The following is a 16395-nucleotide window of genomic DNA, read 5'->3' as shown; positions in this document are numbered from 1 at the left end:
AGTAGGACTAGGGGGCACAGCCTCAAGATAAAGGGGAGGCGGTTTAGAACGGAGTTGAGGAGGAACTTCTTCACTCAAAGGGTGGTGAATCTCTGGAATTCTCTGCCCGTTGAAGTGGTGGAGGCTGCCTCGCTAAATATTTTTAAAAAGCGGGTTGATGGGTTCTTGATAAGAGAGGGGATTAAGGGTTATGGGGAGAGGGCGGGAAAGTGGAACTGAGCCACGACAGATCAGCCATGATCTTATTGAATGGCAGGGCAGGCTCGAAGGGCTAGATGGCCTACTCCTGCTCCTATTTCTTATGTTCTTATGTTCTTATGTTCTCCAGTTTATATCATCCCTCATCCTTGGAACCATTCTGTTAAACGGCTTCTGTGCCCTTTGCACAGCTTTCACATCAAGCTTGATCTTGTGGCAATCACAGGGGTCTCAGCTAGCAGTTAACATAGAACATAACAGCGCAGAACAGGCCCTTCGGCCCACGATGTTGTGCCAACCAGTTAAAAAGCAATGACCCTCTAACCTAAACCAATCCCTTTCCATCCATAACCCTATCCACGGATCTCTTAAACGCCCCCAAACTAGGCGCATTTACAACTGCAGCAAGCAGGGCATTCCAATCCCTCACCACCCTCTGGGTAAAGAACCCACCCCGACATCCGTCCTATAACTACCACCCCTTAATTTAAAGCTATGCCCCCTCGTGCTAGCTTTCTCCATCCGAGGAAAAAGGCTATCACTGTCCACCCTATCTAAACCTCTAATCATCTTGTATGTTTCAATAAGGTCCCCTCCTAGCCGCCTTCTTTCTAACGAAAACAACCTCAAATCCCTCAGTCTCTCCTCATAGGACCTCCCCTCCATACCAGGCAACATCCTGGTAAACCTCCTCTGCACCCTCCAAAGCCTCCACATCCTTCCTATAATGTGGGGACCAGAACGGCACACAATACTCCAAGTGTGGCCGCACCAGAGTTTTGTACAGTTGCAACATGACGCTGCGGCTCCTAAATTCAATCCCCCTACCAATAAACGCCAAGACACCGTATGCCTTCCTAACAACCCTATCTACTTGATTCCCAACTTTCAGGGATCTATGTACAGATACACCTAGATCCCTCTGTTCATCCACACTATTCAGAGTCCTGCCGTTAGCCCTATACTCTACACATCTGTTATTCCTACCAAAGTGAATTACCTCACACTTTTCCGCATTAAACTCCATCCGCCACCTCTCGGCCCAGCTCTGCAACTTGTCCAAATCTCCCTGTAAACTATGACACCCTTCCTCACTATCTACCACACCTCCGACTTTGGCGTCATCAGCAAATTTACTAATCCACCCAACTATACCCTCATCCAGATCATTTATAAAAATTACAAACAGCAGTGGCCCCAAAACAGATCCCTGAGGCACACCACTTGTAACTGAACTCCATGACGAATACTTACCATCAACCACCACCCTCTGTCTCCTATCTGCTAGCCAATTCCTGATCCAATTACCTAAATCAGTTGAAGAGAAAAGACCCAGCTTTGCAGAAATCAAGGCCCCTGGAGCAGAAGTTCTGCCAACTAAGAACTGCCAGCCAAAGTGCTAAATGGTAGGACCATTGGTACATGGTAACAGAACGGTTGCCGACAGATGAAGGCCGGAAACTGTTTCTTTTTCCAAGATTGTAATCCAAGTTACTTTTGTGAAAAATGGCTTTGCAGGAAGAAAGGATAATTGTTAGGGTCTGATTACCCATTGATGTTCTCTTAGGACCAGTGGAAAAATTGATATGTGAACATGGGTTAAGTCCCTACTGAAGAGGATAAGTAGATACGATCGTGGCATTATTGCTTCCTAATAAAAGTAAAATCATATGCGGAATATTTTGTGAACTGGATGCCTGACAATTTGGAACTTTATCAAGTTTCATGGAATTTATCAGAAAGATGGCCCATTAGGTGCCTATAAGGCATGAATTTCTGATTTGATTTATTGTCACATGTAGTAAGATAGAGTCAACGTATTGTTTCTTGCGCATACTCAGACAAAACAGGCCGTTCAGGGTTAATGGAAAGTACACATGAATTAACAGACAAACTGTGGTGGAATATAGCACACTGCACAATAAATGCTAAATAAATAATCAAAACGGAGTCTCAGATTTCTCAACAATCCACTCCAATATCAGTAAAACAGAGACAAGAAAGGGTAAGATGCAGAATATAGTGTTGCAGTTCCAGGTAGGGAGAAGAGATTTATTCTTGAGTCCATTGGTACATGCTTTCAGACTTTGGTACCTTTTTCATAAGAACGTAAGAACTAGGAGCAGGAGTAGGCTTGTTGTGGACTCAGGTCCATTTACCTGTCCATTCACCATAATCTTTTTATTCCTTTGCTGTTCAAAAATTTGTCTATCCTTGCCTTAAAAACATTCAATGAGGTAGCCCCAACTGCTTCACTGGGCAGGGAATTCCACAAATTCATAACCCTTTGTATGAAGAAGTTCCTCCTCAACTCAATCGTAAATCGGCTTCCCCTGATTTTGAGGCAATGCCCCCTAATTCTAGTTTCACGCGCCAGTGGAAATAACTTCCCTGCTTCTATCTTATCTATTCCGTTCATTACCATATATGTTTCTATGAGATCTCCCCTCACTCTTCTGAATTCCAATGAGTATAGCCCCAGTCTACTCAGTCTCTCCTCATAAGGCAACCCCCTCAACTCCAGAATCAACCTAATTAATCTCCTCTACACCCCCTCCAGTGCCAGTATATCCTTTCTCAAGTAAGGAGACCAAACTGTACACAGTACTTCAGATGTGCCCCCACCAGCACCTTATACAGCAGCAATATAATCTTGTCGTTCTTAAACTTCATCTATCGATGAAGGGCAAAATTCCATTTGCTTTCTTAATTACCTGCTGCACCTGCAAACCAACTTCTTGAGATTCCTGCACAAGGACACCCAGGTCCCTCTGCAAAGCAGCATGCTGCAATTTTTTACTATTTAAATAATAATCCATTTTGCTGTTATTCCTATCAAAATGGATGACCTCACATTTACCGACATTGTACTCCATCTGCCAGACCCTCACCCACTCACTTAGATTATCTATATCCCTTTGCAGAGTTTCTGCAAATTTTGCTCTTCCACCCATCTTTGTGTCATCTGCGAATTTGGACGCACTACACTTGGTCCCCAACTCCAAATCATCTATGTAAATCGTTTTCCCGATTAAATTTAAATTTTCCCGATGGAAGAAAGTGGAAAAGAGTATATCTGGGGTGCATAGGTCCTTGATTATGCTGGCTGCTTTCCTGAGACAGTGGGAATCAATGCATGGGAGGCTGGTTTGCATGACGGATTGGGCTACGTTCACAACCATTTGTGGGTTCTATCGGTCTTGGTCAGACCAGGAGCCATATGATGGACTTTGATAAATTTTCAAAGAAGGATGGTTTTTTCATGGAGGGACATAACATGGACTTTAACAGAAATTGAATTTTGAGATTCCTTAATCAGTGCTTGCATTTAAATTGCTGGGCAGTGCTAAGATGTCTCACAAGGATAGGTTCCTAGCCTTAACTTGCATTCAGTTCTCAGAAGTAGACACTCTTCTGGATCAAATGTATGCTGTGTTAAGAAAAATCCTGGGAAGCAATTATTTCCAGCAGCCTTGATGTGGCAAATGGAACACTCTGCAGCATTACAAAGGATTGTAGCATTTCTAGATAGTTCGGCAGGTGATAGTACTAGAGGAATTACAAACAGAAGGAATGAGGAGAGAAGGCATCTTTAGCAGGAATGGCGGCTGACAGGATTGAACTAGCAATAATAGACAGATTAACCATAGGAATGCCTCAGGAACAGTTAATAGGTGCTTTAGATATGATTCAAAACATCATTATGTGATGTACTGCCCAAAGTGGATTAGCAAGTTTTGGACATAAGACAGAATTCAGAAGTTGAAGGCGCTGATAATAATCAGGCTAACAGAACTATTCTAGTCACAATAAGTTTTAGTCCGTTAATAGAAACATAGTGAATGCAGTGTCAAATGGGACTTGGCATCACTACTACAGTAAAAGAAAATAGGTGGAGTAGGCCATTCGGCCCTTCAAGCCTGCACCACCGTTCAATACGATCATGGCTGATCATACACTTTCAGTATCCCACTCACGCTTTCCCTCCATGCCCCTTGATCCCTTTAATCACAAGGGCCATATCCAGCTCCCTCATGAACGTATTTAATGAAGTAGCTCCAACAGCTTTCTGTGGTAGAGAATTCTACAGGTTCATAACTCTGAATGAAGAAGTTCTTCCTTATTTCTGCTGAATGGCTTACCCCTTATTCTTAGGCTGTGACCCCTAGCTCTGTACTTCCCTAACACTGGGAACATCTTTCCCACATCTAGCCTGTCCAGTCCTATCGGGAATTTTTTTTGTTTCTGTGAAATCCCTTCATTCTTCTCAATTCCAGTGAATACAAGGCCAGCCGATCCAGTCTCTCTTCATATGTCAGTCTAGCCATTCCAGGAGTCAATCTGGTGAAACTTTGCTAGACTCTCTCAATAGCAAGAATGTCCTTTCTCAGACTAGGAGACCAAAACTGCACAAAATACTCAAAGTGCAGCCTCATCAAGGTCCTATATAACTGCAGCAAGACATCCTTACTCCTACACTCTAATCCTCTTGTTATGAAGGCCAGCATGCCATTAGTTTTCCTCACTGCCTGCTGTACCTGCATGCCAACCTTCAGCAATTGTTCCACCATGACACCCAGGTAACATTGGCACTTCCTCTTTTCCTAAACTGCCACCATTCAGATAACAATCTTCCTTCCACTTTTTGCCACCAAAGTGGATAACCTCAGATTTATCCACATTATATTGCATTTGCCAAGTATTTGCCCACTCAGCCAAACTGCCCAAGTCACACTGCAGTCTCTTAGCACCATCCTCACAGCACACACTACCACCCAGTTTAATTTCATCTGCAAATTTGGAGATATTGCATTCAATTCCTTCATCCAGATCACTAATGTATATTTGTGAATAGATGGGGTCCCAGCACTGAACCTTGTGGTACCCCGCTAGTTACTTTCTGCCACTCTGAAAAGGACCCATTTATTCCTACTCTCTGCTTCCTGTCTGCCAACCAGTTCTCTATCCGTGTCAATCCATGTCCATACTCCCAATACTATGAGCTTTAATTCTGCTCACTAATCTTGTGTGACCTTGTCAAAAGCCTTTTGAAAGTCCAGATACACAACACAATGATGTACTAGTTATGTATTCATTTACTTGTGCCATGTGTTATGCTTCTTGGCCAGATCCCCAAATTGTTAGTAAGATTCAGTTAAGGACCAATAACACTTTGCTTAACGTAGACAAATTTTGAGATTCAGGACACTTACTGAGTGAATAAAGCCATATGTTCTGAACAACTGAAAATATACAATACTACACAAGTCAACAAAAGATAAAACAAATCTTACACCCAAACATTGGTAAAACTGAGACAACGAATCTCTCTGAAACTCTCGTCTCTTTCATTAGGCTCTCTAGGTCTCACCTTTGAAGATCTTACCTTGGAATTCTGTCCTCAAGTTGCTACAACTTGGATGTCATCAATGATGACACATCTCCCAGGATATCCCTGCACTATAATCCCTGGTTCCGGAATCTCCCAAAATCAGGAACATCCTTCCTGCGTCAACCCTGTCTAGTTCTGTTAGAATTTTAAAGGTTTCTATGAGATCTCCCCCCATTCTTCTGAACTCCAGCAAATATAAATCGACCGACTCAATCTCTCCTCATACATCAGTCCTACCATCCGAGAAAGTCAAACAACCGCAAAAGTTGTTTATCCCTATTAGTGCATGAGTGGAACGGCAACTGTGGCCAAATCGTGGCTTACAAGGGAAATTAAAGATAGTATTAGATTCAAAGAATCTAATAATTGGCATAATTAACAAATTGGCAAGGAAAGGCAATAGGCCTGTGGATTGAGGGCAGTTTAAAATTCAGCAAACTGGACAAAGGGATTGATGAAGGGGAAAATAGAGTACGACAGTAAGCTAGCAGGGAACATAATAATTGATTGTAAAAGTTTCTAAAGATATATAAAGAGAAAAAGATTGACAAAAAGGAATGTAGGCCCCTTAGAGTCATAAACAGGGGAAATTCATAATGGGGAACAAGGAATTAGCTGGAGAACTAAATTCGTATTTTGTTTCTGTCTTCATAAAGGACAACATGAATAATGTACTGGAAGTTCTGAGAAACACAAGTTTTCATGAGGAACTGAGGAAATCAGTATTAGTAGTGAAATGGTTTTGGGGAAATTAATAGGAATGAAAGTGGATATTCGCCAGGGCCTGAAGATCCTCATCCCAGAGTATTTAAGAAAATGGCTCTAACAATAGAAGATTCATTAGTGGTCATTTTCAAAAATTCTGATATGGTTCTGGTTCCTACAAATTGGGGGTTAGCTAATGTAAGTTTGGTATTCAAAAACAGAGGTAGAGAGAAAACAGCGGACCAGTGAGCCTAACTCAGTAGTAAGCAAGCTGCTAGAATCCATTATCAAGGATTTCATAACTCAGCATTTAGAAAGCAATGTTATAATCAGACAAAGTCAGCATGGATTTACGAAAAGGAAATCATACTTGACAAATTTACTGGAAATCTTTGAAGATGCAACTAGTAGAGCTGCTCAGAGAGAACCAGTGAACGTGGTTTATTTAGACTTTCAGAAGGCTTTCGATAAGGTCTCATATAGCAACATATTATATAAAGTTAAAGTGCATGGAGTTGTGGGTAGTGTCTTGTATATGAATAGAAAGCTGGTTAGCAGACAGGAAGCAAAGAGTTGGAATAAATGGGTCTGTTTCTGATTCGCAGGCAGTGACTAGTGGAGCATCACAGGGATCTGTGCTAAGATCACAACTGTTTACATTATATATTAATGATGTGGAAGAAGGAACTAAATGTATTATCCCCAAATGTGCAGATGAGACCAAGTTGGGTGGGAGGGTGAGCGGTGAGGGAAATGCAGAGATGCAACTGTACACTACTCTGGTGCGGCCGCACTTGGAGTACTGTGTGCAGTTCTGGTCCCCACATTACAAGAAGGATGTGGAGGCTTTGGAGAGGGTGCAGAGGAGGTTTACTAGGATGTTGCCTGGTATGGTGGGGAGGTCCTATGAGGAGAGACTGAGGAATTTAGGGTTGTTTTCGTTGGAAAGAAGGCGGCTAAGAGGGGATCTTATTGAAACATATAAGATGATTAGAGGTTTAGATAGGGTGGATAGTGATAGCCTTTTTCCTCGGATGGAGAAAGCTAGCACGAGGGGGCATGGCTTTAAATTAAGGGGGGGTAGCTACAGGACGGATGTCAGGGGTAGGTTCTTTACCCAGCGGGTGGTGAGGGATTGGAATGCCCTGCCTGCTGCAGTTGTAAATGCGCCTAGTTTGGGGGCGTTTAAGAGATCTGTGGATAGGTTTATGGACGAAAAGGGATTGGTATAGGCTAGTGGGTCATTGTTTTTGTAACTGGTCGGCGCAACATCGTGGGCCGAAGGGCCTGTTCTGCGCTGTAATGTTCTATGTTCTATGCTTCAGTGTGATTTGGATAGGTTGAGTGTGTGGCATATGCATGGCTGATGCAATAATAATGTGGATAAATGTGAGGTCATCCACTTCAGCAGCAAAAATAGGATGGCAGATTACTGCTTCAAAATTCTGATGTCAGACGTGTAAATGACATCGTCCTTTCCTGTGGAACTGGGTTATAGCAATCAGCACCTTGATACCAGGCATGTTAGCTTGGGAGAGGCTTACATTAGCTAACCTCCTGCCTATGGACCACTTTTCTTGCTACTGGATTTGATGGATCTTGAGATCTTCCTCACTGTAATATTGGACATCAACTCGAGCAATCTACCCAAAGGCCTGGTGACAATTTACATGATGCCAGCATTGGACTGGGGTAAACACAGTAAGAAACTGTCTGTGCTGTTACATGCTCTGTCTGAGGCCAGAACTCTCCATTCACCTGACGAAGGGGCAAACCCCGAAAGCTTATGAGTTTACTATCAAATAAATCGGTTGGACTTAAACCTGGTGTTGTCAGACTTCTTACTACGATAATTTATAATACAGATGAGAAATTAGTCAACCTATGTCACTTCTGTTCAAAACCGAAATTCTCACTAAATTTGGTGATTGAACTCTAGTACGCAGGTGATGTTTGTGCTTGAGCTCACTCAGACTGAGCTCCAGTCACTTTCACTAAACATCCAGAAAATTAGGGCACTTTTTCAATCAGCTATCAAGCAAAATACTCCCATGACCTGCTCTATCGATTAAGATCGATAGCAAGATCCTTGCAAATGTAGACCATTTTCCACATCTTGCGAGTATTGATGAAAGCAGACATTGAGTGCAATGATGAATTTTGTCATCTATGTGCCAGCTCAGCCTTTGGCTGACTAAAGCAAAGTGTATTTGAGGACCAGAATCTCAAATCCAAGATGAAGGTCATGGTTTATAAAACAAGAGTAATCTTGTTCCTACATGCTGAAAGACATGGACAATCTACAGCAGGCACCTCAAAGCACTGGAGAAGTACCACAAGCAGTGCCATCACAACACAAAACGGCAAGGCTTAAAAATATTGCACAATTCCCTCCCCCCACGCCTGTAAGTTCATGTTTGAAGATGATTCCTTTATTTATTAAAGCAATAACAAAGAGTATGAAACAGCAAATTAACTAAATACTTTTTTTTCAGAAAAGCACAAATCCGTGAAAGGGAAGGATAGTATACATACAAAACATGAAAATGATTTGATTGAGGGTGGCAATCTAACCTTCTTCCTCATTCAGTTTACATACACGTCAATAGTCATTACCAAGCCAACACCCAAAACAAAATTAATAATTCATATTATCATGCAATAAAGCCCAGTGAAAATCTTGTGGAAATGTAGACATTGCTGTAATGGGAATTACTTCTAAAGACTTGTAAATTTATTTCAGGGCGATTGGATATTCACCCACAATACGACTTAATTTATCACTCAGTTCTACTGCAGATAATTAGGAACATGAAACATGCACAACACCCATTTGACATGATACTTGCCCTATAAAAATTATTACACAGAAATTTAGAACACAGAAAAGGATCATTCAGGCCAACAGGTCTGTCTGGTGTTTTATGCTCCATACCATCTTCCTTCCACGCTATTCCATCAACATTTCCTTTTAGCCCTTTTCTCTCTCATGTACTTATCTAGCTTGTCCATCCATGCTATGCACCTCACTATTTTATGCGGCAGCAAGATCCATCCTCATCTCTCTCTGGATAAAGACATTTTTCCTGAATTTCACATTAGATTTATTAATGCCTTTCCTATAGTTGTATGATGATAATATTTCAGTTACCCGTAACATCTCACCACACATACTGCTGCCAATTTCCAACATTTGCTATTTTTATTTCAGATTCTCAGAATCTGCAGTATTTTACATTCATACTTATGCCTCTTAGATTTGGACTCACCCACAAATGGAAATATCTTCTCTACATCTACCTTATCGAATCCTTTCATAATTTTTCAAATCTATTATGCCACCATCTCTCAGTTCTCTCTTTTGCAGAGGAAGGAGGTACAGTCTATATTTCTATTTACAGCAGTTTTAGTTGCTTAATCATAGTTCTCATATGCATGACTATATCAGAATTATGTGTGGTGCTTTCTTAAAGCTACAACAACCTTGTGTGTATATCTGAAATGACTAAAAGTCCATATAATTTCCTTTCGTGAATACCTGCAAAATAGAGTAAATAAAGATAAACTGTTTCCAATATTTGAAGGGTTGATAACCAGAAAGCACAATCTAAGATGACTAGCTAAAGAACCAAAGACAACATGAGGGAAAAATGTTTTACCGAACAACTAGGTAGGGTTTGGAATATGCTGCTGTAATAGGATGGTGGGAAAGCTTCAACAGTAGCTTTCAAAGGAAATTAGTTTAATACTTGAAAGAGAAAAAAGCTGCGGGAATCTGGAGAAATAATGAAACAGTACTAACTGGATTGCTCTTTGAAACAGACAGTGCAGATTCAATGGGCTGAATGGCCTCCATTTATATTATGACTTCTTTAGCTGTATATGCACATTATGAAAGGACTGCATAAATAGGTCTGCTTTCCACCTGAGATATTGGAGTTCTGATGTAGTATGATTATTACAATAGCACTCTTCAATTCAATAATTCTAACACAGTTATGAGAAGCATATGGATGAAAGCAAAAAACATGCTTTGTCAAATTAGGTAACAATGGTGGTGTGCTCTTCCTTTTAGCTAGAAAGTAGCTGTTTTACTCAAGGAAATTAGTGACACATATCCTAAGAACAAATTTTTAATATCTGTGGAAAAATACAAATATGGTTACCTGTGACATCAGTAATACTAATGCTTGGTGTTTTGACAAACCCTTAAGTACAACATGACTTAAAGAACTGCCAAATGAACTATCCGCAAAGCCTACAAAGAAGGTGGTGTGTGGCAGATGCCCTTGAAGAATGGTACCTACAACTATGTGTCTTAGTCAATTAATTAAATTTAAGTGTAGATAAAATGTATCCACAGAATAATTATGAAAACAACAGCAATGCACTGAGAATAAAAATTGTATCTGACAGCAAGGAAAGAAAAATAGGCAGCTGTATGCAGTGTGAAATCATGGATGTATTTCGAAGTGACAGAGCATGGAAGTGACAGAGCATAGAGACTTACCTTCTCCAGGGCTGCCCTGTTCCAAAAGAAACTGCTGCCCTTCATTCCAGTGTCTTTCCAATAATTGTTCTATACTAGATGCGACTGGTGGCAGATTTTCCAACACAGTGTTATTTGACTGATCGTAACGAATTTGTAAACCACTTGCAGGAGATCTGTTTGAAAGGTTAGAATTTCCAAGAAACACAACAAAATTAGTCTGTATAATTCTTACAGAATCTACTTTTCCAAAATAAAAATCCCCACATTAATCTTCCAAAATTGTCAAATGTAATGCCAGCTCCTTAAGGCAGAAGCCATCAAACATATTCATCCTGCCAAAAATTAACTGTTCCAGGCAGTCATTCCACCAGATTTGTGAATAATGAAACAGGGCCAAGATATTCTACTTTAAGAAAAAGCTATTTTGAAGTAATAACCCTCTTTGGTTAGCTAATTCTTTATTAACAATAAATAAAAAATTAATACATCTTTAAAATCAAACTTCTCATCTAAAATAAATGAGAAGATTGGTCAATGATACAACAAACTTCAGGTTTAGTAGCATGCTGTGCAGAAGTGTAGCAGACAAACAGACTTGGAGGTTGAAAATATCCAAATCTAACTTATCAATTCCAGCAGACCTACTAGCAGATATCAGAGAGACTGAAATTCTGCAGAGGTGGTAATGAAAATTCAGACTATGCATTCTGCATCACTGCTAGATCCCTCTCACCAACTAGCTATATAGAAATATTTGCAAAGGTCTCAAGCAGGTGACGTGTAAAAAGTAAGATGTAATTGGAATAATGATCTAAAAAATTTAAACAGGTTAGATTACACGAAAACACAAGTAGCAGTAAACCATATAGCCCCTCAGGCCTGGTCTGCCATTCAACACAAACATGGCTGATCTGCAGCTTCAACTTCACTTTCCTGTCTGCTCTTCATATCCCTAGATTCCCTGAGAGACCTTTTAAAGATCTGCCTTTCTCAGCCTTAACTATGTTCAACGATAGAGCATTCCCCACCTCTGGGATACTGAATCTCAAAGATACATAACCCTTTGGGTGATGAACTTTCTTCTCATCTCAGTCTGAAATGATTCTTCTTTTATCCCAAGACCATGCACCCTTGATTTCGAATAATTAGCCAGGGGAAACAACCTCTTTCATCAAGCCCTTTCAGAATCATGTATGTTTCAATTAGATCATATTTCATTCTTCCAAGCTCCAGAGAAGATAGCTTCAATTTACCAAGACTCAGCATCGGACAATCTTCTTATTTCAGGGATCGGTCTAGTGAACACTTGCTATGTTGCTTCTGATTTATTCTTCAGCAATGTGAGTGGTGGAGTTGGCCAAGGAGAGCTGGTTGATGATTGATTTAGACTTTCAGAAGGCTTTTGACAAGGTCCCACATTGCAGACTACTCTGTAAAGTTAAAGCGCGTGGGATTGTGGGGAGTGTCTTACATGGAAAGAAAGCTGGTTAGCAGACGGGAAACAAAGTTGGCATTAATAGGTTTTTTTCGATTGTCAGGCAGCAACTACTGGGGTATCACTCGGATCCGTGCTAGGATCCCAACTGCTCATATTATATATTAACGATTTGGAAGAGGGAACTAAATGTACCATCTCCAAATTTACAGATGATACAAAGCTGGGTGGGAGGGTGAGCTGTGAGGAGGATATAGAGATGCTTCAGCATAATTTAGACAAGCTGAGTGTGTGGACTATGCATGGCAGATGCAGTATAATGTGGATAAATGTGAGCTTGCCACTTCAGCAGCACTAACAGGAAGGCAGATTATTTGAATGGGTTTAAATTGAGACAGGTGAATACTCAGTGAGACCTTGGTTTTCTGACGCATCAATTACTGAAAGTAAGCGCGCAGGTGCAGCTGGCAGTAAAGAAAGCATGCTACCCTTCATAGTGAGAGGATTCGAGTATAGGAAGGGGATGTTTTATTGTAATTGTTTAAGGCACTGTTGAGGCCACACCTGGAGCAATGTGCAGAGTTTTGGAGCCCTTATCTAAGGAAGAGAGTCCTTGCTATAGTGGGAGTGCAGGGTAAGTTTACCAGGCCAATCCCCAGGAGGGCAGATCTGTCATGTGGAGAGAATACTTTGGTTAAGATTATATTCACTCAAGTTTAGAAGAACAAGAGGGACTCTCAGAAACTTATAAAATTCTAACAGGGTAAAACAGGATAGATTCAGGAAGAATGTTACCAATGGTGGGGGACTCCAGAATGAGGAATTATAGTTCGAGGATAAGGGGTAAACCTTCCTGGACTGAGGGTGGGGAGAAATTTCTTCACCCAGAGAGTACTGAATCTGTGGCATTCACTAGGACAGAAAGTAGTTGAGGCCAAAACATTGCGTGATTTCAAGAAATTAGATATAAGGCTAAAGGAAACAAGAGATATGAGGGTATGGTGGGATCAGGATTTTGAATTTGATGATCTGCAATGATCAAAATGGATGGCAGAGCAGGCTTGCAGGGTCAAATGGCCTACTCCTGCTTCTATTTCCTTTGTTTCAAATGCAAGTACAGAATTAGAATTTCTCTCAATCTTGGAAAGAAGTTTAAATTCCATGCAACGAGATGACTTTTTTTTTAAAGGAAACTGTGTTGATTAGCCCTGATTTTTTTTTGTCCAAGTGGTTATATACTGCATCACTAATAATTCCCTTGAGCATTTACCTATTACTATCAAGTTAGTGGGTGTATAGTTACTCTGTTCTACCACATAATGATGAAAGACGTGTAGCCACAGCAAAGTGAGTATTTAGTTTTTCCATCTATTGTAAAACGATGACGCATGATAACTATTGATATAATAAACTGCACAGCGGATTAATATCCAATGATTTGACTACCATGCAAACATACATATGCCATCACAAAAAAAATTTCCACGACATACAGATAAATCCATACAAATGTTTTGGTTTCCATTTGAATGCGGTGCTGAATCTTAGTAAACTGGTTCAGTATTAGGAAGATTAAACAAGTTCTTAAGAAGGGCAGGTGCTCTACTGAGCAATAAGTTTTCTAATAGATCAAAAATTCCAAACAATCCTCTGGTATAAAAAATTAGTGAACCACTTCTTCTATCTTATACTTCCAAATTAATTAACAACATCAAATACAACTGCCACTTCCCACAAACAGCAAAAAATTGTTGAAGTGACAATAGTTGAAGTTGGTAAAAAATGCCAGAGCATGTTATGCAGTCAGGTGAAATACAGCACCTCTTGATACTACAGTATTCCAAAGAGCTACGTTTGTGTGTTAGCTTAGATTATGTGGTCACGTTCTGCGTGGAACTGAGTGCGCAATCTTTACTCAGAAGTGAGAACGTGCCATTAGGCCAAGATGATGTCTTCTACTTTCTATCCTATAATCCCTGCTACAATTATTTTCTTCTGGCCTGAGGTGAGGGCTTGGAAGGCTATTAAGCATTGTAGTCCACAACATATGTTACTTCCTCATTTCAATATGGTGATGAAAGGTCATGAAAATGAAGGAAAAAATGACTAAAAGTGTGAAATATTCTGATTATCTCAAATTTGCAAAGCTGTGGTTTACCGTGGTGATAGACTTCCCCTTGGTGAGCTGCTCCTCCCAGGAAGACTGCGGTTATTGTCCAATTCTTGATCTGAGAAATAAACAAACTAGTTAACAAAATTGTTCAGTTAATGAGTATGCAACAGTCTTGACAAAAAATTTAGTACCAATCGCTTTAAACAATTACCCTCATTCTAAGCTACACTTCACAAACTTCCGTTCTGCATTAGGCCAGATATGAGTAGGAAAGGGGAAGTGGGAAAGGATGGCAACAAGGTGAGAGAATTTTAAAAAAGAATAATTCATCTCTTCTCCATTTCAATATACAAATCTTTGCCTTGGATGCTGAAAATCATATCATAAGATATACAGTTTGCAACTGAGTTCTCAATTACAGCTATCAGTAAATCACAACAGGATAGCAACAAGAAGTCAGCTTCCTCCTCAGAGTGGCAACTGTTCTCAAAACAACTGATTGGTTGGATTAAGAGTTAATCAATTACAAAACATGTTTGAAATAGAAGAAAAAGAAGAAAAGGAAATTTAGAATATCAAACTTGGGGAAAATGCCATGTCTGCACATCTGATTGACTAGTTCAGAGCTGCATTAAACCTTTCACTTGTAGGCAACAGATGTGCGGGCCTTGAAAAATCAGAGAAAAACAATACAACAAAACTTAGTCAAAGAATGAAACAGATTTCCTTTTAAAAAAAAGGCGATGAAATAACCAAAGTAGGTAAACGTCATGGCTCAGATTTTTTTTATCCCAGTAGCTTGCACCCAAAACTACTTTTAAGACTTGTTGAACCACATATCAGCTGCTGTTGCTAGATTAAGGCTTTCATAAAGAAATTATGATATGAAATGGCAATTTTGTAGCTGTTATCCAAAATTAGACTTTTAAAGGTGTTGGGGCAATTCTCCAAATTCGCCACACCTTGAGTAAATCATGCTGATCCTGGAGAATAGCATGTAGGCCAACAAAAAACCCCGGTTTCGCGCCCAGCAACAAACAATTTGCAATCATCTCATCCCCTTTCTAATGGCATGAGATTGATTAGCACAGTAGCACACAGTGATTAGCACTGCTTCCTCACAGTGCCAGGCACCAGGATTGGATTCCTGGCTTGGGTGACTGTCTGTGTGGAGTCTGCACGTCCTCATTAACGAGTTCAGTACACGATCGTCCCTCTCCAGGAATGTTCCTACTTCTCTGGTGGGAGGTCACATTGGCATGAACCACTACTGGTCTCCACTCGCGGAGAGCTGGCCCGATGACCACACCGGGGGCGGTGGTGGTGTGTGTGTGTGTGTGTGTGTGTGTGTGTGTGTGTGTGTGTGTGTGTGTGTCACGGAGGCCATGGTGGGGTGCTGCTGCCACCAACAGGCACCTTCGCACTGGCCACTGGGCACCCTTGCACTGATCACTCTTGCAGTGTCTGGCAGGCAGTGCTATTGTGTCAGGCACAGCACCCAAGGGGATGAGGCCCGAGTGGAGGACCATGAAGGGAGGGGGTGGGAGCCACAATCAGATGTGAACATAGGATCCGTACTGTGCAGGAGGCCATTCGGCCCATCAAGTCCGCACCGACAGAGCCCTTTCCCCATAATCCTGCATATTTACTGCACTAATTTCCCTACCCTACACTTTCTGGGACATGAAAAGGCAATTTATCTTGGCCAATCCGCATAACCTGCACATCTTTGGAGTGTGGATGGAAAACCATACAGACGTGGGTAGAACGTTCAAACTCTACACAGTCATGTCGGGGTCATGATGCGGGACTCATCAAGAGGGCCCCGAAGGTGGCGACGTGCGTCGGTGGGGGGGGGGGGGGGGAACGACATGCTGACGACGAGAGGGTCCTGATGTCCGTGGAGGGAGGGAATGGTCTCCCAGTACTCCCAGTATACTGAGAAATTAGGGTGCCCTTGGGAAACAGCACCAAAGTGTTCTGAAGCAACGTTCACTGGCATGTTGAGGCCACCCCCACCCTGTGGCTGAGGTGCGCTGCTGACTGCACCTGAGTGACAA

The 16395-nt window shown here is 41.2% G+C and overlaps 1 protein-coding gene across 5 annotated transcripts in view; it reads right to left on the bottom strand.

Annotated features, from left to right (window-relative positions):
• The window catches only part of mllt10 (MLLT10 histone lysine methyltransferase DOT1L cofactor), a 272972-nt gene that overhangs the window by 27005 nt on the left and 229572 nt on the right, over positions 1-16395 (bottom strand). For all 5 annotated transcript variants that reach the window (XR_013889342.1, XM_080211105.1, XM_080211106.1 and 2 more), the window contains 2 exons: positions 14381-14450; positions 10806-10960 (listed from right to left, as the gene is read on the bottom strand). Coding sequence is in view for 4 of the 5 variants with exons in the window: in XM_080211105.1 (XP_080067231.1) it covers positions 10806-10960; positions 14381-14450 (225 nt within the window). In the remaining variant the exon portion in view is untranslated. The remainder of the gene's footprint in view (positions 1-10805; positions 10961-14380; positions 14451-16395) is intronic.

This window comes from Carcharhinus amblyrhynchos, chromosome 2 (assembly GCF_965287045.1).
Source record: "Carcharhinus amblyrhynchos chromosome 2, sCarAmb.v2.hapA, whole genome shotgun sequence".
NCBI classification, from domain to species: Eukaryota; Metazoa; Chordata; class Chondrichthyes; order Carcharhiniformes; family Carcharhinidae; genus Carcharhinus; species Carcharhinus amblyrhynchos.
The sequence above is the reverse complement of the archived record's forward strand: the minus strand, read 5'-3'. Positions and strand labels throughout refer to the sequence as shown.